This window comes from Psammomys obesus, unplaced genomic scaffold (genome assembly GCF_907164565.1).
Source record: "Psammomys obesus unplaced genomic scaffold, mPsaObe1.curated_primary_1811, whole genome shotgun sequence".
Taxonomy (NCBI): Eukaryota; Metazoa; Chordata; class Mammalia; order Rodentia; family Muridae; genus Psammomys; species Psammomys obesus.
This window is the reverse complement of record NW_026596079.1, coordinates 29,153,615-29,179,842: the sequence shown is the minus strand read 5'-3', so window position 1 is coordinate 29,179,842 and position 26,228 is coordinate 29,153,615. Positions and strand designations below refer to the sequence as shown.

General features: G+C 36.9%; 1 protein-coding gene across 1 annotated transcript in view; it reads right to left on the bottom strand.

The window, feature by feature from the left end:
• Csmd3 (CUB and Sushi multiple domains 3) overlaps nt 1-26,228 on the bottom strand; it is a gene marked incomplete at its 5' end in the record, with an annotated part of 1,006,505 nt that overhangs the window by 288,955 nt on the left and 691,322 nt on the right. Inside the window, 3 exons of the mRNA XM_055626685.1 lie at nt 7,071-7,265; nt 15,843-16,030; nt 21,444-21,582. Of these exons, the coding sequence (XP_055482660.1) occupies nt 7,071-7,265; nt 15,843-16,030; nt 21,444-21,582 (522 nt within the window). The remainder of the gene's footprint in view (nt 1-7,070; nt 7,266-15,842; nt 16,031-21,443; nt 21,583-26,228) is intronic.

Sequence of the window (26,228 nt, the reverse complement as noted above, 5' to 3'; positions counted from 1 at the left end):
CAGTCTTTAAACATTTTTACAGATAGTGCCTATGTAGCTTAGTCTTTGCCTAGGTTAGAGACTGCAAATTAAATTTAAACATCTTCTCCTGCTAAAATTATTTTTACAAATTCAAAATTTGATACAAAAAAAAACTTTTCCTTTTACATTGGACATTTACAAGCTCATTCTAACCTTCCAGGACCTTTAACTAAGGTAATTATAAAGCTGACTTGTTTAAACAATGTCCTTCTTGTGTTGTCCTTTTGCCTACTTCCCATCTTAGGGTCAATCCCTGTGGCCTTGTACCTAATGTTATTTGGCAAGTGGATGTTACACATATTCCTAAATTTGGTAATTTAAAATATGTTCATGTTTTTGTTGACACTTGTAGTGGGTTTATATTTTCCACACTCCAAACTGGTAAAGCTGGAAAAAATGTTATTGCTCATACGCTGTCAGCAATTGCTATATTAAAACTTCCAACACAACGTAAAACAAATAATAGCCCTGGCTATGTTGGAAATATGTTTTCAAAATTTTAAGAGTGGGCCCCCAGAGACATAAGCCTCAGGTTGTTAGGAGTTGAGGCACAGGGAAGTTCAGGGGTTGCCGTCCTGGCTACTCATAATTGGATGAGGAATTAGGTAGCTGACTTTCAGGTCTGGTCAGTCCTGGCCAGACTCCTGAGGAATATCTGATCTTTAATTCACGTTCAGAATTTCCTGCTAGTGGGGATGTGGCTACAGCCAAAGATGGAAGAGCAATTAGCTTCAACCTGTGTCTTCTCTGAGGAGCGAGCCTGAGAGAAGATCAGGGGCTCTTCAAGAGAAGAATTGAGTCCATTTGGGTTGATTGCTAGGTGATGTTATCTCTCAAGCATAGATCTGGTCATTCTTTGCAGAGTGGAGGTCTTTGCTTGCTCACTTCCTTATCTCTGCCCGAGCAGAGGACCAGGGTCTGGGGCGGTTACATTCTTCCGTACTCTGGAAAAGTACTGTGAGGCTTTAATTAACAGTTTAATTAACAAGGGCCAGAAACTCGAAAATATGGACATTCAGCTGTGGAATGTTTCTGGCATATGGATACAGAAAGAGAGTTTGCTACTGTCCTATGGAAAGATCCTTTGGACAACAAATGGCATGGTCCAGATCCTGTCCTGATACAGGGCAGAGAAGCAGTTTGCATCAATCCTAAAGAGATAGATGCAGCCAGATGGTTGCCAGAATGATTAGTAAAGCATATAGATAATAATAACACTCATCAGTCCAGGGTAAAAGAATTACCCTGAGAACATATTCCTTTTATATCTCTTTACAGAAATGATGGGGAAAAAAACAAAACAAAACAAAAAACAAAAACTGTTTTCATGGACTCTGATCCTTTGCCTCCAGCTGATATATGTTCATGGTGGACTTAAACAGGAATGGGCTCCTTCCCTATCTCCTTTCTTTCCTTGGTCCCCTGCTTATCTTGTTGATAATTCTTTCAATAGGACCTGTTCTTTTCAATACAATTATGGCTCTTATTAAACAGTAGATTAATGTCCTAAAGGTACAGCCCATCCAGGTACACTATCAAAGGCTAGAGATGGTCAGCCAAGACTATGAATAGGCCTAATGCTAATCATCCCAGTGAACTGAACTGGTTAGCCAGTGACAGGTAAGAGAATCCACAGTGGTCTTCTGTTCCCCCCCCCCCTTTTTTTTGCCACGTAAGACGAGCTTAGCAAGGGTTGAAGACACCAGATTCCCACCTAAGACAGGCATGGTTCCCTTGGGATTGTGGCCTTGTAAAAATAAAATAAAGGGGGACCTTCTGGCACCTTGCTGTCCCCTAAATCTTGGCATCTGGCTTGACCGAACTACTGCCCGGATACAATAGTGCATTCCTGGCTGACCTGGAGCTTTCGATAAGATCATCTTCCTGAAATACCTTAAATCCTAATCTCCCTCAGGGCTTCCTAAGTAACTCTTCTGAGGAACTTTCCAAATTACCATTATTAACACATCTTGGTGGGCCATCCTGTGATTTCTAGTCACTTAGTAACCATGCCAAAGGCAATTACATTCCTTCTGCTTCTGTCCTTCAACGAAGAGGCCATACATCAAATTAACGCCACTGATTTTCAGGAATGCTGGGTGTGTTACTCACCACGGCCACCCTTCTACGAGGGCATAGCCTTACCCTTAGAAGTAATTACAACTAATAATTCTAATGCCTTACAGTGGCAGCACCCAGAGGGAGTCAGCCTTACAGTCACACAGGTGTCCGGAATTGGAACGTGCCTATTGGGACCTTCTATGCTTCCCCCGGTGGCTTTACAAGAAATTTGCAATATTACTCTTGTAAATTCAAGCTTTACATATATTGCTGCACCTAATGGCACTAATTTTGCCTGTTCCACTGGTCTTACTCCTAATCTTGTAAGCTCCACCTTTTTAGTCCATAGAGATTACTGCATCCCTGTACGGCTTTTCCCAAGGCTGACTATACATTCTAAGGATGAGTTCCTTCGGTTTTGGGAAAAAGGGGTACGTCCATCATGAGTTAAACGTGAGCCCTTAACTGCCATTACTCTAACTGTAATTCTAGGGCTTGGAGCTGCTGGAGCTGGTACAGGCATAGCCTCCCTAATTACCTCCCAGCAACAATTTAATCAACTCTCCCTAGCAGTGGACAAAGACGTACAAGATTTGCAAAAAGGCTTACAGGACCTAAAAGATTCTATGGTGTCCTTATCTGAGGTAGTTTTACAAAACAGGCGTGGTCTAGATTTGGTTTTTCTCTAGGAAGGTGGACTCTGCGCTGCGCTCAAGGAAGAATGCTGCTTTTACACTGACAAAACAGGTTTAGTGCAAAGCAGTATCAATATGGTTCGCTCCAGTTTGGAGGAACGAAAATGGAACAGAGAGATACAAGAGTCCTGGTGTCAAAATTGGTTTTCCACATCCCCATGGCTAACCACTCTGCTTCCCAGTCTGCTAGGACCTTTTGTAGGTATCCTTTTGCTTCTCTCTTTTGGCCCTTGGGCCTTTAATCGTCTCTCAAACTTTGTTAAGAACCAGGTAAGCTCCGCAATCAAGCCTGTTGGAGTCCACTACCATCGCCTGGCTGGGAAAGAAGAATCTGTCGTAGAACTTCCACCTGATGCCCCAGCTTCCCGACCCCTTGACTTCTCCACCCTAATATCCCCTGGCCCAAGATGGAAGTTCTGGGGCTGCTCTCCCAGCTAGATCTGGACCTTTACGATTCTCACAATTGGCTGACCAATTTCGTTAAAATGAATTCAAACATATTTAACAAATGTCTTGTAGCTCTTAACTCGGGGTTGGCCCTCATTCTTCCTGAGGAGAGTTAATGCGTTACGGGTTCACAAACTGCGCGGTCTGGTAAGTCAGTGACGGTTGTGTGCAAGTCAGTCTTCGCCCACCTAAGACAGGACAGCCTCGCAATAGAGAATGTTGCTCCAATGATGGGTAACGTCCAAGCATTGCCTTCCACCAGGCTCAGACCCCGTTTGTGCCCCTAATCATAATGAGGACTTATGCCCACCATACTTGTTGATATGCGCTGTCTATGGCCCTACCACTCTGAGGGTTTTGTCCCATTGCACCAGAAGTGGCATAGACTGTCGACAATGGTGGTGACGTCCTGCTTTGGGGAACTCAGCCTCCAAAACTTGCTTGGGTGGATAACCCCGAGTAGGCTATACAAATTGGCTCTTCCAAAATGCCTTTTTTATGCTCATTGAGAATCCTAAAGGGTCCCCTCATTTTAAAGAGATAAAAAGGGAGGAGATGTTGGGAACAAAGCCCTGGGACCCTCCCTAAGGGCCTGACCTGCTGGATAAGCACCGGATGCCAGCAGGCCATAGTTTCTTAAGACCTATTGTTCCCGAAACTGTTTGCTTTGGGACACATCCATGACCACCAATGTTATCTTCGGGCCTTGTAACTCTTTAACCCACCTTCTTAGCCTTGGGGACTTCCCACCAAGGGCCTTGGTATTTTTCCACTACTACTACCCTTTTCTCGCCCCTCTCCCCTGCCCTGCCAAAAACATGTTTTAAAAGAAACACCAAAGTTCAATAAAGCTGACACTTGACCGGCAACCGTCTGCTTGTGTCCTTTCTCTCTCTCCTCCATCTTTTTCAGGATTGACCCCCTTCGCCCCCACGAATAACTAAGTCTCACGGGACGGGACAAAAGGTGTTGCCCAAATTATGTTCCTGTGAATTATTGCTGCCCATAATTCTTCTAACCCTGTGCTATCAAGGAACCCAAGAGATTCCTCTTGTTTAAAGAAAATAAAATAGTGGGTGGTGAAACACATTTCCTTTTGCCACCAGAACAAAAAAATAAAGAAATCACATAGAGTCAATCAACTCTTAGACCACAAGAGTTTTCCGACTATAACTTGGGTGTTGAAGTCTTATATCAAAAGTACAGTACAAGGTGTTGGTCTCAATACCCATCACCCCAAGACAAAGAGTATATGAATTATTTATTTATTTTTGGCATTACGGATACTTTACTAATAGATAACAGCCTCTGAACATTAAACCACTGCTTAGCAGGCAATCAAGATGCCCTATGTTCTTAAAGTCAATTGGATACTCCTGCTGGATAATACTCAACATGAAAACCTGTACAGGACCAACCACCTACTTCTCCAGTATTACTGAAATTATCCTAACATATAGTAGAATATGAGAATACTAACATATAGTGGAAGAAAACATTAGAACAACCAGAGATAATATATTTAGAAGACATACACAGAACAGAAAGATGTTGCTATAGCAGAACTGCCTTTCTGTCACAGATTAAATGGATGATGTCCGACATTTACACATTGGGTTGAATCAAAGAAAGTTTCATAAAAGTCAGAGAAAGCTTATTAGAAAAAGACGGTTTCTACAAAAAAAAAGAGATTAAAATGAGGTAAAGGTGATGATCACTGAATTAAATATAAACAATTTTATATTATTCTTGCAACACCCATAAGTAGTGTATTTATCCTAAAAATAACAATTTCTTTTCATGAATAAATGCTGTGGATTTATGAACTGGTATGCTGTTCAGGCATGGGCATCACTGATCACATCCCTGCAAAAGACAAGATCACCACCAAACACTGGAGGCTGGGATGGACTAATACTATGCTCTGGTCCCAGTTTCCTTTTGTTGTTTTCTTTTTCTTTTATAAATTTTATTTTTTTTAATTCAATTTACATCCTTGTTGTATCCCCATTCCTTCTCCCATCCCACTTCTCCTCTCTCCCTCCCTTTCCCATCCACCCCAGTTCATCAAGATGCATCAGGACTGAGAGTGTCCTCTTCCCCTGTGGCCTAAGAAGGCAGTTCCATCAGGGAGAAGTAGTCAAAAGCTGGCAAGTGAGTCCTTGTCTGATGCAGTCCCTACTTTCCTTACTTGAGGACCCACACATCAAGACTAAGCTGTCCGTTTGCTACATCTTTGTAGGGGCCATAGTTCCAGTTCTGGCATGGTCCTTGTTTGATGCTTCAGTCTCAGCAAGTCCTTCTGGGTCCTGGTTTGTTGGCTTTGTTGGTCTTCTTGTTGAGTTCCTGTCACCTCCATGCCCTTTTCTCTTTCCTCCCATTTTTTTCACAAGGTGCCCTAAGGATAGCTCAGTGTTTGGCTCTGAGTCTTGGCATCTGTTTTGAGGCACTGCTGGTTAGAGTCTCTCAGATGACAACTTCATCAGGCTCCTGTCTACTAGCTTAGTAGAGCTTTGTTTGCAGTGTCAGGGGTTGGCACTCTCCTATAGGGTAGGTTTTTGGGTGGACCAGCCTTTGGTTGGGCATGTGCTCAATCTCTGCTCTATCTGCTCTATCTTTATCTTTGCACATCTTGTTGGCATGGATGTGAGGTAGAAGTTTTTGTGGGTGGGTTGATGTTCCCCTCTCTCTGCTAGAAGACTAGTCTAGTTAGTGGGTGTCCATTTCAGTCTCTATGGTCTCTGCTATTAGGAGTCTCTGCTGGAATCCCCTTCATATCTTCCCAGGAATCCATCTGTCTTATGTCTCTAGCTTGACACCTGCTAACTCAGCCTCCTAAATTCTGGAATTACAACCTCATATCAGAATTTGGCTTTTTTATTTCTTACAAAACAATTTTTTTTAAAGCTAAGATGTGATATATCCCAAGTTTTTAGGTAAAAGAAAATAAGTTTAAAGAGATCAAATAACTTGGGTAAATCAAGACTCATGCATAAACAATTGTGTCAAGGGTTGTTTTCTCTCTGTCTCTATTTCACCTTTTAAAACTAAAATCTTAGGTGATAATTGTATTTTTACAGAATAGTCCAGTGCATACACAAGCAATAGACTCTTTTGAACAGGCACACTCATTCATGCACACAGGTCCTGTATTTATGTTATATCTCCCATACTTTTATTTATAATTCAATTATACTTGATTAAATTCTGTATCTATTATGAACCTGATGGTTATGACTAAGTGAGTTGATGTTATGACTCACTGGTCGTAATCATACTTGGAAGCTCTTTCCCAGGTGACATCATTTTCTAACAGCCTCTGTACAACTTTGTACAATGTATTGAGGTCATTCAAGTGACTAGCATGCCTATGTTACTCTCTACAGTAAAATCTTTTTCTTGTCCTTTCCTGCATGGTCTTTATTATAATACAGAGTTGTATGCAGCCATACAGTTCCAAAACACTTTTAGACACTTCCGTATATAGAGAAATACATATTGTTCTGTATCCTTATTTAAGATAAGTGTTACCATCAATAACACGTTAGTGCACTTATCTAATTGTGTCAAACTATCACTTAGTCCCAAAGATACAAAATAAATAAGCAAATAGAGATACCTGTGCCTTGAGAGAGCTCCCTTGCTACACCAGGCTCATTTCCATAGAGAAAACAAAGAACAGATGCACTCTTACAAAGGATTTCTTTATGAAATTCTTTTTTCTAATAATTCATAAAAATCTCCTTGTTTCCTATATCACACTTCTAGTTGCATTTTGAAGGAATGACTTTAGAAATATAAGATATTTTATATAATAATAAAGTTATCAAAAGGTGTATTTCTTACCATGACAACTTGGTAGGACTCTATTCCATCCAGGTCTTCCATCATCTCCCATGATACAAGTGAGTGTTGAATAACCTTGGAGAACATAGCCAGCATCACAGTAATAGGTGACTGTTGACCCCAATTTATAATCCATTCCAAGTCTGGTACCATTCATTATATTGCCAGGATCAAAGCAGGACTCCCGGAGTTTTGCTGTAAAACAGTGTCAGTATGATATTAATTGCTTTGAGATAATTTTTTGGTGACTCTTTAATAGTATGCTCATCTGCTGAAAAACAGCTACTGCAGCAGGTATTTAGAGAAAACACAGAGCTGATTGTGTAAAAAGAAGGTAGAGTGCTACAATGTGCAGTCTTGATATGCTCCAACCTGATTCAAGTTCGGTGGCTTAATCTTTTACTAAACCCAGGCCCAAACTCATCCATACACATCCACACATTCAAAAAAGTTCCTTCTCATGTCTCAGCTTCAGAGTTTACACTGGAGTAGCCTTAAAAATCAAGTTGTGCTGTATCTGTGGGTCCCACAGTTGTGAATCAACTTACCAGGTTAAAAAAAAATCAAATTCAAACTTACAAAGTCAAACTCAGGAATTTCTTCAGAAACAACACTTGAGTTTTCTAGGCACTGCACATTGCACTGGATGTACACAGATGAAACAAGTGTGATCAGTCCCTGTTCAAGCTTCTTACACTACACAGGTCCTAAGCTTCTAGCTGTTTGGGGATTCTCTCTACACAGTACAGTGGAGGATGTAGTTAGGACTAAAATGCATACATCTGTACTGCTCAGTACAGGTACTTTGATCAGGGATCCCAAAACAGTACAGAAAACATCCACATATCATTTTTACTATGCCAGATATGACAAACAATATAAAGATGTGTGTGTGCATGAGTTGTGTACAAAACACTATTATTTATAAGTGTTATTAAAGAATACTGGTATTTGCAGGAATTCTTGAAAACAACCACTGAAAGATTATACTGGAACAACTAATTTGTCTGAGTATAAATTATTCTAAAAATACAGTTTTCCGAAAAGATCCAGTTGGGTGATTACTGCACTGGCTTGCTAAAAATGGAGCTTTATGTTTAGAGAGGTTAATTTTCTTACTTTGAAGGGTAAAACCTCATGGTGAATAGGCAGAAAAACACAGTGCACTTTTAAAAAGAACAATAACCTAACATTTCTACAGTTGAGCTGAGTCCGTGGAGAAAAGGAAGGCTTGAATTAATATTTCAAAATATTAATCTTTTTGGTGCTACTTTTACTAAAATTCATCTTGTACAAACTCTACCTAACCTCGTTGAAATTTTGTACTTTCAATAACAAGTCACTGAAAACTATAATACAAATATGTTTGGTCTTCTTGGGAAACATAGTGACATTTATAATATTTCTACTGCAGAAATTTTTAGTGTTAGCTTCAGTGTGAAAAGAATAATTTATCTTATGATTTTTATGCATTTTAAAATCCCTTGTGCATATTTTTTCAATCATACTGCCCTTGTTTATTACCATATGGGCCACTATACTTGCATCTGGAAACATTGAAAACACCTGATATAAATTCAGAACCAACACATTTTAGAATTACTTTTATGAATAATATTTACTGTTTGATTTAATGTTAGGTCAATTGATGTACAGATTGTAGGAATCAGTTTTTCTTCCTACTTTTTTCCAAGTAAAATATATTAGGTGATACACTTTTTTTTTTCTGAGATTATTCTGAGATAATTTAGTTGACCCCTTATAGAATTTAAACTAGCTGAGAAGCAGGCGTGAATTCCCATTTATCTGAGATGTGGCAAATAGGCTTTATCTCATGTAGAATTGCAAGAGTATATGGAAAATTATTTCACAATATTTTTGAAAAGACTGTGAGGAAATGATGCTTAGTTTCCAGACAAGCTATGTTACAGTCATTTAGCACACTTGCCAAGAGCTTTTCTAAGATACTATCCCTGTAGCTTTCATTCTGAGGGTTTCGGGAAATATTTCCTAAATGAGAACTCAAGGTAGAATCTAATTCTAGTTCTAAAGTAATTACACCTCCTCCTTATTTAGTTCTCTAACCTTTCTGTCCCTTCCTCCTTTCCTTCTTCGCAAACATATTCATAAATTGTTCACTTTGAAGGTAACTATTCCAAAGCTAAATTCCCATTGACAACATAGAGAGCAGCAATATATTTTTAAAGCTGCTTAATTACTAATATGTTATCCTAATTATCATTTTGTTAAAAACAAATAAAAGCAAACAAAAACACTTATAAGATGCTCAAAAGGAATCAAGTGACAAAGAAATCATTGCATGGTTCCCGTGTATACGGACTATTCTAGGCAATCAACATAGAGGTGTAAATAAAACAGAGAGGGTTTTGCCTCTTAATTCTTTCCATGTGCATGCAGGTGTACATGCAGACAGAACACTGTATACTAAATAAATATTTGTAAAAAGATTCTTTCCATTCTAGCATATGTTGAAGAAGTTAGTGAATTATAGGAAAAAGGGACTTATATTTTACAAATAATATCTCAATATCATATCACTCAACAGATAAGAGTCTGGAGTATTGAGATCATGTGGAATCATATTTTTATTCAGCCATATGACTTTAAGAAATTGACTTAAATTTGTATTAAAAATGTTATTCATAGAAGAAGTAAGTGATTTTTAATGCACATTTCTTCAAAATAAGCCTGAATATAGTATGTGCTTTTTAAAAAGTGTATCTTTATTAGTGTTTCTCCCAATAAAGAGGAGCCCTCACACCTAAACATTTAGCTTAGATTTATTTAAAACTATCATCAAGAATACAAGACTGATAATGAAGAACTGCTGATATTTAACATGTTACTGAAATTCTAATACAGAAAATTAAACAGGCAAAGAAATAGAAATGAAATGCAAGCTGAAAAGAAAGAAACAAAAATACCTGTTTATATAGACAGTCCAAAATACTAAAAAAAAAAATCATAACAATAAAAGGGTTAAGTAAATTGAAATACATAAAGAAATTATTAAGTGTCACGATGCTTTCATTATTAAGAACCAAAAAAAAAAAAATCTAATCATGAAGGCATTACTTATTATCTGTAAAATATAAGACATTTTAGTTGAAACGAGAATGAAATTGTAAAGAAAATTATAAACCAATACTGAAAGACATTAATGAAAACATTGGTAAATTGAGAGACAACCTGTTTTAATAGATGAGATAATTAAATGTCATACATCAATTTATTCCCAAATGATTTATTAATTCAACATGGTGACAATCAAATGCAGTATGTAGAGGCTTTATTCTAAAAATGAAATCATGGTTCAAAATGTTGTGACAGGCATCAAGAACAAAATTAAAAAACAAACTAAACTAAACTAGAGCTGTTCTGGTTAAGTGCCCTTCTCAAACTATTGGCTTGGGCTCCATCACTAGTTGAGGGTGCTATATTTGGAAATTTCAGGAGGGAGGGCAAGGCTGGTGAAGAAGGTCGTGGGAAGGACTGTGCCAAACAGTAAGTCCCCTCCCCTCATGTCTCTGTTTCCAAGCATCCATGAAGTGAGCAACTCAGCATCTCTTTGCAGCAAAGGCAATGGGCTTGCCTCATCACTGAAGCCACAATGTAAAATAAACATTTCTTGTTTTAAAGAAATCTCTTGATACTCTGATATACCAATTTAAAAAAATCTGACTTACAGAAAGTACACTTTATCATGGTTGTCCTACTGTTTTGAAGGATATTGCTCTGGAGACAGAAAAAGAGGCCAGTAGAACAGAGTAGAAAGCTAAAAATGACATAGGACTTGATAGCAATGGCATTGTCTGTTGGAAAGTGATGCTTAAGCACTTGATTAGTTACACATTAAACATTAAATTAGACTGCTGGTTTATAGAAAATAAACTCCACAGAAGTTAATGACTTAAAAGTGGAAAACAGCTCTAAACATTAGGACAATTATAAGAAGACGTGTATGAAACTTTGCAATGAGAAGCTTTTTGCTTGATTGTTTTTTTTCTGGCTTTCCATGACAGGATTTCTCTGTGTAGCCCTGGCTGTCCTGGATTCACTTTGTAAAGACCCAGCTGTCCTCAAACTCACAGAGATATGCCTGCCTTTGCCTCATGGAGTGCAGGAATTACAGGCATGTACCACTGTGTCTGGCTCTAATGAGAAAGGTTTTGTATTGTTTTGTTTTCAGTTTAAATCTTATTGGAACAGTGCAGCAGACTGATGAATAAAACCTAAGTTACCCAGCTCCAGAAACAAGATCCTGAATTACAAGGAAGATTTGGGGTGTCTTTAAGAAGGGTATTTTTGCACTTTGCCCAACAGTTGGCCATAAGTCTTAGCATCTGCTTTGATAGTCTGCAGGGCAGAGCTTTTCAGAGGCCCTCTGTGGCAGGTTTCTAGGTTGCTTCCTGTTTTCTTCTTCTTCTGATGTCCATCCTCTTTGCCTTTCGGAATGGGGATTGAACATTTTAGACAGGGTCCTCTCTCTTAATTAGTTTCTTTAGATGTACAGATTTTAGTAGGTTTATCCTATGTTATATGTCTATATGAGTGAGTATATACCGTTTGTGTCTTTCTGCTTCTGGGATAGCTCACTCAAGATGATCCTTTCCAGGTCCCACCATTTACCTGCAAATTTTGAACATGGAATCTTATGTAAGAAGCGGGAAATAGTAAGATCTGGAGAGGATAGGAACCCCACAAGAAGAGCAACAGAACCAGAAAATTTGAACACAGGGGTCTTCCCAGAGATTTATACTCCAACCATGTACTGGGCATGGAGATAACCTAGAACCCCTGCACAGATGTAGCCCATGATAGTTCAGTGTCCAAGTGGGTTCCATAGTAATGGGAAGAGGGACTGCCTCTGACACAATCCTGATTGGCCTGCTCTTTGATCACCTTCTCCTGAGCAGGGGAGCAGCCTTGCCAGGCCACAGAAGATGATAATGCAGCTACTCCTGATGAGATCGGATAGACTAAGATCAAAAGGAAGGAGAGGAGGACCTCCCTTATCAGTGGACTTGGGGAGGGGCATGCGTGAAGAAGGGGCTGGGAGGGGAGGAGGGAGGGACTTATGGAGGATACAAAGTGAATAAAGTGTAATTAATAAAAGAAAATAAAATTTAAAAAAAGAAGGGTATTTTTAAGCAAGTCATGAAAGGTATAAATTATGAAGGTAAGTAGAATGCTCCATTAATCAAAGATGGAATTGAAATAGTAATTGTAACAAGAAAGATCTAGATAGAGTATTAATTTCACTAACATAAAATATTTCTAATAAATAAAGTAAATGAATTAGAAAAATTTGTGATTGTAGGAATGCACATAACCAGCAAGAAGTTTTCAGTGTGAAAAACACAGGGAGATAGATTCAACTTCATACACCCTGAGGCAAAACTAATAAAAGAGCAACAACCCAATAACCACAAGATTAACATGTTAACATTTGACAAGAGAACGATTTTCAAATCTCTTAAATTTCTTAAGCTCTTACTGTCTGAAATTTAGTATCAGTGGGAATAACCTCTCAATATTTTTAAAACCTGGCAATATGAAGTTAGAGTGAAGCATTTTATACCCTTTGACTCAATAGTCCTGCTACCACAAACACGTCTCAATAAAGTTCTCATACATATATTTATGATGACCAATAAAAGAGTACTTTTTTCTACATGATTCTTTGTAGCAGTAAAAACTAAATCTATCTTAACTATGATACAGTTATATTAAGAATATAATAAGAAATTATGATATCTTCTGTCTCTAATATTGCTAATTCTTACAAAACTGGAAAACCTTTGAAAAGAAAATGTTTATATGGAAACCAGATAATTTGTAGATAAAATGGAGTTGCCTTAGTTACTGTTCCATTTCTGTTAAGAGACAGCATGGACATTTAATAGAGGGCTGGCTTACAGTTTTCAAGATTTACTTCATTATCATCATGGCAGGAAGTATGGTAGGGTTATGGTAACACTCATGGTGCTGGAGCAGTAGCTGATAGCCACATCCTGATCATCAGACCAAGAGAGGGAAGGAGGGAGTGGGCCTGGAGTGGACTTTCGAAGTCTCAGGGCTCACCCTTCTTGAAAAATTCTCTTCAACAGGCAGCACCTACTGCAACAAGGTAACATATCCAAAACCCTTCTTAATCTTTTAATCAGTTCCACTCTCTGGTGAACAAGCATTCAAACATATGAACTTGTGAGGACCATTTTTTATATAAATCACTATAACAGAAAGTATAAAAATAGGTATAAGCATTTAAAAATGGAAAAATTAAGAACGAAAATCAGGTTTGGGAGTACAGCTTTAGAAACACAAGGTTGAAAAGAAGTCCATGAGTCTGAAAGAGAGGACAAGGAGTGTTTGGAGGAAAGGAGGAATGGGAAGGCTGCTGCTTTGTTTTGATGCTAATTGCTGGCTCTCAAGATCTGGTTACACCTATCCTTATTTTGTAAACCTGCCTAAGACATTTTATTTGATTAGTTGATTAAGGGTCTATACCTGGGCAGGGCAGAATATAGTAGGCATGGCTAAGGTTCCTGGGCTTTGAGGACAGGAGAATCACAGGAAACAGATGGTAAAGAAGAAAGGAGGAAGGAAGATGCCATGATAGGTTAGTATAGAGAGGAAATAATGTGGGTCTGGAGATATGACTCCAGTAATGGTGTGGAAAGGCCCAGTTAAAGAATAAAAGCAAATTAATTTATAAGATTATGAATGGAAGATAGCACAGGTGAGAATGGTTAAGGGTGAAGGTGGCATTGGATAGGGGCTGGGAGGTGGATGGTGAGGTTATTGAGACAGCATAGATGAAATTACTGCCCGGCGCAAGATAAATAAGGTAATTATAAAATCTAACAGGTGTTTGTGTCTTATTATTTATGATAGCGGGTTAGGTAATACCGCCGTGATAATCTTAGGGCTAATGATAAACATATAGTCCAACAGTCATTTTTATTTTCTACAACAGAAGGGAGAAATGATATATTATAACCTCAAAGAAATTACAAAGCGAGAATGTCTGAAAGCTGTCCCAACTGTTGGCTATGTTTTCTACCCAGCTGTTTAGCAGAATCCTAGCAGATGGTGTGGAGACTATATTCTCAGTAAAGACAAGAGTATGATGTTCAAGATCAACTCTTATAAATACCACTGGCTATGTAGTTCAAAACACTTTTTCAGTCAACCTTAAAAAAAAAAAAAAAAACTTACCATCTTCAGGGTCAGATCAACTAAAACTTGCAGAAAACCCCAATAAAGAGCTAAAAACCTAAATATTCACTATCTATGCCAAACAGCCTGTTCCTTCCTGTGCTGACAGGCCATTTATTTTCCAACCCTGTGAAATGGATGGCACACAGAAGGTTCAAGGTTTCCAGTGAAATCAAATTTGCACCATGCATTCAGCATTTATCACTGGTCTTGGCATCTTTGCATGCATTCCAAAAATGATAATAAATATATCTTTACCTGCTGAACTATAAACATTCCCCTTCCCTTTATACAGATGCAACGGAATTCATAGTGATTTTTTATGATCATTATAAATGGAAGGACCCCAAATCTAATACCAAATAGAAAGGAATTTACATTGTGCATGTGATATTTGACTTTTAAACACAAGAATGGAATATTTATGTAAGGAAATATGCTACCATATTAATGGTATTTATTGGGTGGATGCTTTAAAATTGTTTCTTTCTTTTGTATAATTTTCAGTTACAAAAAAATTAATGTTAGGTATAGGTTGATGGCTCAGTGGGTAAGAGCACGATGTATGAAAGTACAGGGGTCTAGTTTGCATTTTTTGAACACAGGTAAAAAGCAAACTGTGGCCCTGAAAATTTATAATCCAGTGCTGAGTGTAAGGGATAGAAAGGGATCATTGAGGATGGCTAGAAATTAGTCTAGCCAATCTAAGGAATTCCAGGTTTAGAGACAGATCCTAGCACATGAGAGTAAGGTAGAAAACAATAGAGTAGCAGATAGTACGTTCTCCCATCAGCTCAGCACACAATAATACAGGTGTGTGCACCTTACAAACGCATTCATGCACAGATAGGATTTAAAAATAAAATAAAATTAAGTACTTGGGGAAAGAGATTTAAATAGTATGTGATATGTTACTTGTTTGAAAATACCACATGGTAACCCCAAAATGAATACAATTTATCTCTTATATGTAAAGTTGAATTTGAAATAAGATATAATTAATCATTAAGCTATAAAATAGTCTATCATTCAATAGATAATATTTATAAAATATCCACTGGAATTCTAAAATAAGTATAAAAATATTTTAGAGATATAACTCTTATTACATTTTGCTCATTCTCTTACTAATATCAACATATTTAAAATATTAAACATTTTCTGAAGTAGAATTTTAATTATTGTTCTCTTTCACTGAAATAAAGTACTTTAATCAAAATTCAGTGGTCCTAATGAGGTAGTTTTTTTTTTTTTTTTTCTTTAAATGTTTTGTGGCCTTAGCCTGCTATCACAGTGTATCAATAATCAGTAATCTGGTTGCTACTTATATATCTTTGATAAGTAATTAGAGAAATGCTAATTTCCATTTCACTGATGGGAAATTACATTGAGAGCTCTTTTGTTAAGCTGTACACAACTCATATTTACAAGTACATGCAACTAAAGCTAACAACATCCAGCACAAAATTATTACCCTGTAAGCATAATTCCCGGCTAATCAGGATGCTAAAACTGAACGTGCACACTCACCTTTATATTCTAGATGAAATCCAGTGTAACTGACAGATCCATCACTCCGAAAAGCCAAGTGCATAGTATTTGAGCTGCTTTCTATTCTTTCTGGTAACTTGCTGTCTTGAAAACTTCCAATCAATGGACTGTTACTGTCAGGTCCATCATATATGTAGAGGAAGTCGTAGTTTGGTTCTATGCTAAAACTAAGAGAGAAGGGCAGGTGTTACTAAAAGGGTATTTACAAAGTAAATGTGGAGTCAAAGAAGAGTAGACTGACAAATAAGTATGACGTAGACTTTGCCTTCAAACAAACCTACTGGACATGAGTAGTATATCAGCAGTAGGAAACAGAATGTCATCTTAATATTTAGAAGGCTCATGTGACAGCTATCTAAGAGGAACCCAAGATAATGTAAGGTGAATTAACTGAGGAGATGGTATGGTCTTTGGGAATATGTTGAATATTTGAGCATTCTTTCTCCAGTTTCTAACATACATATTATATTATTTTATAAGGAACTTTATATCAGTAAAGTGAAATATAATATATATGTTTTTAATTTATCGTGTATTTTATATGATAAAGGATTAACTTTTTCATTGTTACTCATGAGAACACAATCACTTTATTTTTTATTTTTATTTTTTTACAAGCACTTTAAAACATATTGAGTAGAAGAATAAAACAAAAGATGAACAAAAATAGTTTTAAATTTTTCAGTAAACTACTGCATTCTCTCTTATGCATCATTGTTGATTATAATAAGTATATGTCTCTTTTTTATATTAGAATAATGCAAAGGAAATAATATTTATAGACTTTCATTGAGATAATGGTAAAATGACTTTTACACTGTAGATGATTCAAACTCACATAATAGGTATTAAAATATCTTACATAACAAACTGTCTAGTACGTTAAAAAGCACAAGAATTATCTCATAATGAAAATGGTTTCCACATATTTATGAGATAGGTAATCTATTTATCTACTACTAGTGCAATAACCAAGGACCATGCACGGAGATAACCTAGAACCCTTGCACAAAAGTAGCCCAAGGCAGCTCAGTGTCCAAGTGAGTTCCCTAATAAGGGGAACAGGGAATGTGTCACATGAACTCAGTGACTGACTCTTTGATCACCTCCCCCCTGAGCAAGGGAACAGCCTTACTAGGCCACAGAGGAAGACAGTGCAGCCAGTCCTGAAGAGACCTGATAGTCTCAGGTCAGATGAAAGGGGAGAAGGACCTCCACTATCAGTGGACTGGGGTGGAGGGGAAGGAACCCAGCAAGAAGGGTGGGATTGGGAGGAGATGAGGGAGGGAGCTACAGCTGGGATACAAAGTGAATAAATTGTAATTAATAAAAAAATTAGTAATAAAAAAGAAAAATAAAGACGAAAAAATATGAACCTACGTAGGCCATTAAAGAAAGTCAGTTAGTTCATAACAGCAAGTGAAATCAAGAAAGCTTGTTTATATTAAGAAAACTCTGGTTTCCCATAGTAAGGGGAACAAGGACTATTTCTAACAGGAACTCAATGGCTGGCTCTTTGACCTCCACCCCCACCTCCCCAGGGGAGGAGCAATCCTGTTAGGCCACAGAGGAGGGCTTTGCAGCCAGTCCTGAAGATACCTGATAAAACAGGATCGGATGAATGGGGAGGAGGTCCCCCCCTATCAGTGGACTTGGCAAGGGGCAGGGTGGAGATGAGGGATGAGGGTGGGATTGGGAGGGAATGAGGGAGCTGGACATGGCTGGGATACAGAGTTAATAAAATGTAACTGATAAGAAAAAAATAAAATTAAAAAAGAAAACTCTACTGTAACTTTATGATATTCATATTTATTTTAGATAGTTTAAATATACAGAATGTAAACATATCAAATTTCTGTAATTCTTTTTTACTTTTTTTTTTTTTTTTTTTTTACCTTTAATGGTTTCCAGTACTAATCACTTATTTGTGCATAAATAGTCAGGGAGAAATATGGGATGGTGAATATATTATTAAACTTCTCCTATGTAAGATTATTTGTTTCTTTTTGTGGCTATTGTTGTTGTTTCTGTATTTTTGAGACAGGGTTTCTTTTTGTGGCCTTGGCTCTCCAGAACCCTTTTTGTAGACCAAGTTGGCCTCAAACTCACAGGGATCCATCCACCTTTCTTTGCCTGCCTGAATGCTGAGATTAAAGGTGTAGACCACCATGCTTGGCTATAAACAAATAAACAAATTGTAATTTAATCAGCAGCTTGCCAAGTTTAATTAATTGATTTTAAATTCCTTCAATGGAACAGATGTCTGTATTTTGGTAACTATTGATATTTAACAGCAGAAGTCAGGAGAGGGCTGATTTCATTGGCCCTTAATGGAACACAGCTGTCTGAATTTCCTCTTTCTTTTTTTTATAATTTATTATTTATTACAATTTATTTACTTTGTATCCTGGCTGTAGCCCCCTCCCTCCTTTCTGCCCAGTTCTACCCCCCTCCCTCTTCTCCTTTAATGTCCCTTCTCTCCACCCCTTCCCTCTTCTCCTCTAATGTCCCTTCCCTAGTCCACTGATAGGGGTGGTCCTCCTCCCCTTCTATCTGACCTATCAGATCTCATCAGGACAAGTTGCATTGTCTTCCTCTCTGGCCTGGCTAGGCTACACCTACAGGGGGAGGTGATCAAAGAACTTGCCACTGAGTTCATGTCAGAGACAGTCCCTGCTCCCCTCACTAGGTAACCCACTTGGAGACTGAGTCTATGAGCTACATCTGAGCAGGGGCTCTAGGTCCTCTCCATGCATGGTTCTTTGTTGGGGTATTGGTCTCTGCAGGGTCCCCTGAGCCCAGATTTTTTGGCTCTGTTGGTCTCCTTATGGAGTTCCTGTCTGCTCCAGGTCTTTCTATCTCCCTCTTTTATAAGGTTCCTTCCACTCTGCTCAAAGTTTGGCTGAGTCTCAGCATCTGTTTCTGTACCCACATCTTTCAGAGGCCCTCTGTGATAGGTTCCTGTCTTGTTCCCTGTCTTCTCCTCCTTCCAGAGTCTATCTAGTTTGCCCTTCTGAATGAGGACTGAGCATCTTCCCTTACACAGTAGAGTACTACTCAGCAATTTAAAACAAGGAAATCATGAAATTTGCAAGAAAATGGATGGAACTAGAAAATATCATCCTGAGTGAAGTAACCCAGAAGCAGTAAGACATGCATGGTATACAATCACTTATTAGCAGATATTAGACATGTAATATAGATAATCATACTAAAATCTATACTCCTAATGAATTTCCTCTTTCATTGAGAAAATTTGATTTTGTCTTGTATATCTCACTGCCAGAGGCTTGATGTAAACATGTGCTTTGCAAAGAACATGGCACTAGTCCCTGTGCTTGGAATGCTAAAAACTGCAGTTTAAAAGGTGAATACTGGATATTTCATTGAATTTCTAGCTTTGTCTTAAGTGAATACTAACACTGAAGAAGAAATGGAAAAAAATTCTTTTGAAAATTTTAGGCTCTTGTCTGCAATGATTACTTTTATATAAACACTAGGAGGATGGTAGACTTATACAAATATGGTATTTTTCATAAGAATTAATTTGCTCATACTATTCCTGTGAAATAAGGAAGAAGTTATAGTTTTTTTTCATTAATTTTTATTTTTTTATATTGATTACAGTTTATTTACTTTGTATCCCAGCTGTACCCCCCTCTCTCATTCCCACCCTATCCGACCCTCCCTCCTTCCTCTCCTCCACGCCCCTCTCTAAGTCCACTGATAGAGGAGGTCCTCCTCCCCTTCCATCTGACCCTAGCTTATCAGGTAGGTCTCTTCAGGACTGGTTGCAATGTCCTCCTCTGTATCCTAGCTAGGCTGCTCCTCCCTCCGGGTGGGGGTGGGAGGATTCAAAGAGCCAGCCACTGAGTTCATGTCAGAGACAGTCCCTGTTCCCCTTACTAGGGAACCCACTTGGACACTGAGCTGCCATGGGCTACGTCTGAGCCTACCATAGAGGGCCTCTGAAAGACTCTACCTAGTAGTGTATCAAAGCAGATGCTGAAACTCATAACCAAACTTTGGGCAGAGTGCAGGTAATCATATGAAAGAAGGGGGAGTTAGTAAGACCTGGAGAGGACAGGAGCTCCACTAGGACCAAATATATCTGGGCACAGGGGTCTTTTCTGAGACTGATTCTCCAACCAAGGACCATGCGTGGATATAACCTAGAAGTTACAGTTTTTATTTTGCCAGTGAATATACTGAAACTCTTAAAAGTCAATGTTCTACTTAATGTCACATAAAAAAAATGACATAATTAGAAATTAAATTTCTGTCCTATGCTTCCTGCACTATAGCCTTTTATTCCCAATTTATTAGCTAACTCAATTTATGAGAAACAAAGCTCTGTTTCAAAAAATTCTTGATAATTTCTACTGTCTTAAAGTGCAATTCTTCCAATAGCATACAATGGGGAAAATAATTGCATTTACCAAGGAAGTCCCTACAATAATGTACCAAAGTAACCAACAATCTCATTATTGTTGCTTTGGCATCAAAAAATATCAATCGAGCACTATGAATTATAAAGATAGAAATTCCATATTTTTCTAATTTTCATGATTTTATATTACCTGTTTTTGAAATTGGCTTCAACAGATTAGAAAATTTTTTATGTTTGGGTTTACACAAATAGCAACTCTCTTAAAAGTATAGGTGATGTAAAGAAAAGCTGTGCTACTTAGAATAAATTAACTGGTTACAGAAATGTTTGTGAACATGACAAGGACATTTTAATTTCAAAAGACTCTAGCATTTTAAACAGTGCGAACATATAGCCCCCTCCCTTCCCATCTTTGTTCTTCTTGGGGTGCTAGGGACTAAATCCATAATTGTGTCCACGCTGCTAAGTTTCTCTGTCTCTGGCCTAAACTTTCAGCCTCTCCTTCCCCAAATCTTAAATTTATAGCAGTCACATTTTGTTATCACAAATATTGACTGCGCGAGAGGAAAATATTTTTTTTTTCAAATAAAACAAAAATGACAGAGCTTCAACTTGGTTGCCTTAATTCGCAGGCAACAGTCTCCCGTGTACAGGACAATACTGTGAACTTGGGAGCCCACCTGTGTAAACCCTCTTGGTGCCCAGCAAGCTCTGCTGAAAGACCTAGTCATGACTTAATGAGGCAACAAAAAGGAAAGTCATTAACTGAGATACTAAAACAGAAAGTGAAGAGAAAGTCTCTTAAATTCAGTAGCACAGGTGGCTGAAGGGGAGTTTTGTGGCAGAAAATATGACACAAAACACATTGAATTGCTGATGCCTTAATCTTTTATTATAAGATAAGCAGTTGATTTTTTGAACCGGTGGCACTAAGTACAGAGAGAAATTATAAATAATGGGAATCAAAGTTTGTGATTTAATAGATCTCTGGACCTTTCCCACTCCAAGATATCTAGTGAGGATTCTCCCCGCTGCGGAACTGCTCTCTCTGAACAAAGGTTTTAAATCATCCACAGTAAAGTGTTATGTGTTGGTGTTAATTCTTAAAAGAAATAAATACTTACCTAGTACAAAGGACAAAGGAAACTAATCAGAAAAGCTTGTATACATGGAAAGGTGTAAGAACTCACCTGATAAATGCTAAGGAGATAACATAGTCTGCATTGACGCTGATAGTCCAGTCACAGTCCCTGCTGTGCGGATACGGATGAGGGAAGTTTGGCGAAAGGATAAAGCCTGAAGATCCTGTTAAATTGCCTCCACAAGGTGCTTTAATTTAAACAAGCAAACAAAATACCTTAAGAGATTAATAAAATCCATTAGCTATCAATATTTGTGAAGACAGTTTTTTGAGGGTATGTGAGACTGCACACACTTCACTTTTACAGCACAGGATGCTGGGATACTGCACGTCTTTCAAAGAAACCATTAAAATATAGAACATGGAACACACATGCACCCCCCCCACACACACACGATAATTTAAATGTTTTACTGGCTTCCAAAACAATCTAAAAAAAAAAAGTATTGTGCTACTATTTTGTGTCAAGGAAACTGAAAAACATAACAGGGATTAAAAAATGGTTTCCTCATGGTTACTAGAAAAAAAGATCTAAAGTTACTAAAATATTTGGAAGCAAAGTGAAACAAAACCTCAAATAATAACTGCATTCCAATCCAGTATGTGGGAGGTTGATGAAGAAGAACGTAAATCCAAGTCAGTTTGACTTACACAGTCTTAACCGTTTCTCAAAAATAACAGAAAAATAATAATGATAATCAATGGAAAGGATGATAATTTTTGAAAAATTTCCACAGCTTCCCTTATATCATTTTTATACTTATTGAAGAGGCTTTAATAATAGTTGAGTCAGAATGAGTGATAATCTATGATGTGAGATGGTCTTTCAACAATCTGAATGGGACTAGAAGCCTTTTCCTAAAATCCAGTTCCTTGATTGATAAAAATAGGCAATTATTACAGATTCTATTGTTGACCTTGACATAACTTCCTGTAATTCGTCAGTGGAGAGGCACAAATAGTTTCCAGGTAGGTTCAAAGGTTCTAAGGAATCAAAAAGTAACATGTGCCCTCAGTGGTAGGAAAGCAGAGAAGAGATGAGGATTCTTGGATTTTAAGTCTACATAATCAGTATTCTTGTCTGACTTTTAAAATGTTGCTTTCCTAGATAATGTTTACAATTCAGCAAAAAGCTAAACAGATCTTCTTGACAGCAAAACTTTGAGATTGAAAGAAAAAGAAAATTCTCTTCTTGCTAGGCAAAAATCAATAAAATTGAATATTTTTATGTCAATCACAGTGCTCATCCGTGCCACTACCCTTGTATATAAATGGTGAGTTATAGATATTTAGAATGTCTGTATGTTTATAATGTGTCCACATGGCTTTTTTATTCCTTATATATTTTACTGGCATTTGGGTATATGCTCTTAAATAGGATGGAACACATCAAACTCAAGTCACTGCCAAATCTGGGAATAAAATATCCTCCTGGAAAAAGAAACACCGTCGGCTTGACATGAACCTCTTCTCTAATCCAGAGTCTTTCTTTATTTGTAGTTTCTTTGAAGTCTTCTTTTCTAAAATTGAAGTGTAGCTTTATAAGGGATTTTTTTTTTCCCTCCCATTGCTTTCTTGGAGATGTCTAATTTTACATGATGTTTAAGTAATTTCAATATTCTTTATTGTTATTGTTACTGATCAAGGAAAGAAATTAGTATAAGAAACCAGACTTTATCATAAGACTTAGTTTACACTCCCTTATGACACTGATAATCTTCCTACACCCGCCTTTTGTTTAAGAATGAATAAACCAAAAACAGATGCTGCAAAGCCCCATTCTACCTTCAAGGACCAGTTTTTCATCTCCCTCGTTTATCAGTCTGAATAAAAGTATAGTTAACCGAAATTTATTAAGTTTCCCCTTTAAATTTAGGCTTTTGAATTTTACCCCTTCTCCGGCTTTGCAAATGCTGCATTGCCTCAGCATACAATATTTCTGAGAAGAAGCTGGAGTCAGAGTATAACATGCTCCAGCTATTTAATTATACCATACATTTCATGTGTTCTTTTTTATTTATTTTTTCTGTTTTTGGTGATTCTTCTCTGCAAAAGAGAATTTTCTCTTTCCCCACTCTTGCAATACATGCAAGGCTAGACCAACAGTGTGCACCTTGTTACAATAGTCTTATTCAATGTATCCCAGTATTCTCTGCTATCTGTATCTGTACAACAATATTTTTTAAATAAAAGTTTATGTCACGAAATCCTGTTGGAAAAAGAAAGTCTAATTACATTTTCTTGTAACTGGAAGTTGTATTTATCTGACATACCAAAAATGTTTGCCCCAGTATAAACCATTAGACAAGTACTCTTAAGATTTAGTATTCTATTTTTGAGTATTTTTGTCAGAGAGACATAATTACCTTTTGTACTTGGATATCCAGATGTATTTATCTGGTCTTTGCTTTGGACAACTATCTTCTCAGATATTCTGTCTACAAATCATTTCAACTCCAAGGCAAGCTACTGTCAGCTCAAACTTAATGTCTTTTAAGTTTACATATATCCATGATACTACTGCATTTTCCCTTCTCTTCATAGTCAATCTTTATAACTTGTTGATCTCACCTTACATATGATGTGCTAGTTTCTAGCACTTGATGTCCATTTTCTTCAAGTGACTTTGCATAGACCAGTTCTGTCATGAAAATTTCCATTTCATTTTGTAGCCTAAGTTGCTTATGTAGCAATTTTTACCTAATATTCTTTTATTCTGTTACAGTATTCTTTATTAGACATGTTTAAGTTCATGACTTTATCTCTCTCTTCATTAATGGGAAATTCCTTTTCCTCTCTCCCCCTGCCAATAATTTCTGCTGACTTATAAATCATGAATTTACAGCTATTTCTACCTAGTAGTCTATTGGTACATAGATCATATAATTCAAAAATTATATAACACTCAAGTCAAAATGCCATTTTTGCCTTGTCTCTAAGTTAAGCATGGAGCTTAATGTTCTTCACTGAATCTTCATATCCAATTTATCAAGAAGATATATCAAGATTCTATCTCATAAATGCACTTCAATTTATCTCATTTTCTTTACTTGATATTTCTTGACCTCGGTTGAATAATATCTTTCTTTAGAATTATAGAAATGACTGACTTCTGTTTCCAACAATTATCTTTTGTGCAAAAATATCTAATCATAGCAGAGAAATGCAAAGTCTGTGGTAGTTCTCACAACCTAAAAGACAATGCCCCTGCTGTAGTGCACCTTCCTCATGTGACCTCTATATCCTTTGCAATATCATCAGCCATCATTGTAGATGCGTAAATTATATCCAAAATATGACAAAAATTTCTTTAAAATTCTAGCTGTTTACTTAATTTGTGTGTTGTATCAAGACACAGGGATGTCAGAGGATACACAGACAGAATTTGGTTTTACTCTTTCTAGCATATGAGTCCTGGGGTTTGTAGTTAGGTGGTCCAAACTGAGAAAGCATGCTCCTTAACTTACTGGGCCTCCATGCCAGCCCTGAAAACCTTATAATTCTATGTATTTTCTGTTCACATAATTTCTTCTTCTTGAAATGTTCTTCACACCTGTATTTATGTAGTTTCAGTTATGATTTAAAATGTATCACAACCTTTAGGAACGTTTAGAAAATTTCAATTTTCTTCTTGGTTGAGCTGGACTTAGCCTCAGCTGTCCTGATAATAGCAACCTCATGCTGCCTCCCTCTCTTTAATAGTCTCAGTTCATAAACATCACATTCATGTGTCATCACCCACAGCTAAATTGTAAGCTCAATTTTGTTTCTTTTACATTGGTTTATTTTCTCCAGACACATTTGAATGTTTGTACAAATATTTATTGACATATTAATGGTTCTTCATATTGACTATGAAAAGAATGTTAACAACTGCATGAATGAATATGTAGTCTAATGAGTGGTTCCATGTTCTGTAGAAAATAATAGCTTAGCTTGTTTGTAGTACTTTTAAAATCATGAATGAATGTAGAACAAATATGAAAGATGTTCCTGTGTACAATTGCAAATGCAAATATGCACATTGTGCATTAGAATATAGCATGATAAGCCTTTTGATTCGTTAGGATTTTCTGGAGTGGGATTATATGTAATGTTGTATATAAAGTGATCAATTTTGCTTCAGTTTCCTTAATTGCCACTAGGAATAATTATCTATGTGTTATTTGAATTTGTATACATATATATGTATAAACAAAGATACATATATACATATACATATATATATGTATAAACAAAGATAAGAAAGTTCATTGCTTGCATATTAACAATCTTATTAAATATTACACAAGCCTTTTCTTTTCTTTAGGTATAAGGGATCCTAAGCTCTTTTTGCTACATTATTTACATTATCAACATTTTTTTTTATGTATTTCATTGCTATGGGTATTACTGAAAATTTAACAGAGCCAACCAGAGAGTAAAACTCCGTGTCATTTATAAATCCTTGACTGCCAATGAATACATAGTTATTTTAAAATAGCTTCAATTTTAAATAGCAGTTAGAAATCCATTAATTTATTATTTTACATGTGTACTCATAAAGCACCCAAAATAAAATCAGAGATTTTCATGAATTAAATTTCATTCTGCTTCTTTGGAATCCTGACATGCACGATTTGTTTCCAGTGTATTATCTTGCGAGAGACAGTTAAACAGGCAGCAGCTATAAATCTATTTTACAATCTTCTTAATTTTTTTGCCAGTTCAATTTTATTCATGTACTGTCTTTCTCAGGAACCCACCCACACTAATGTCTTTGTTATTTACCTTCAGATTGAGTGCTGCTACTTTCCCTCTGGCAATGTCAAAGTAATCTTCACACTGTCAATTT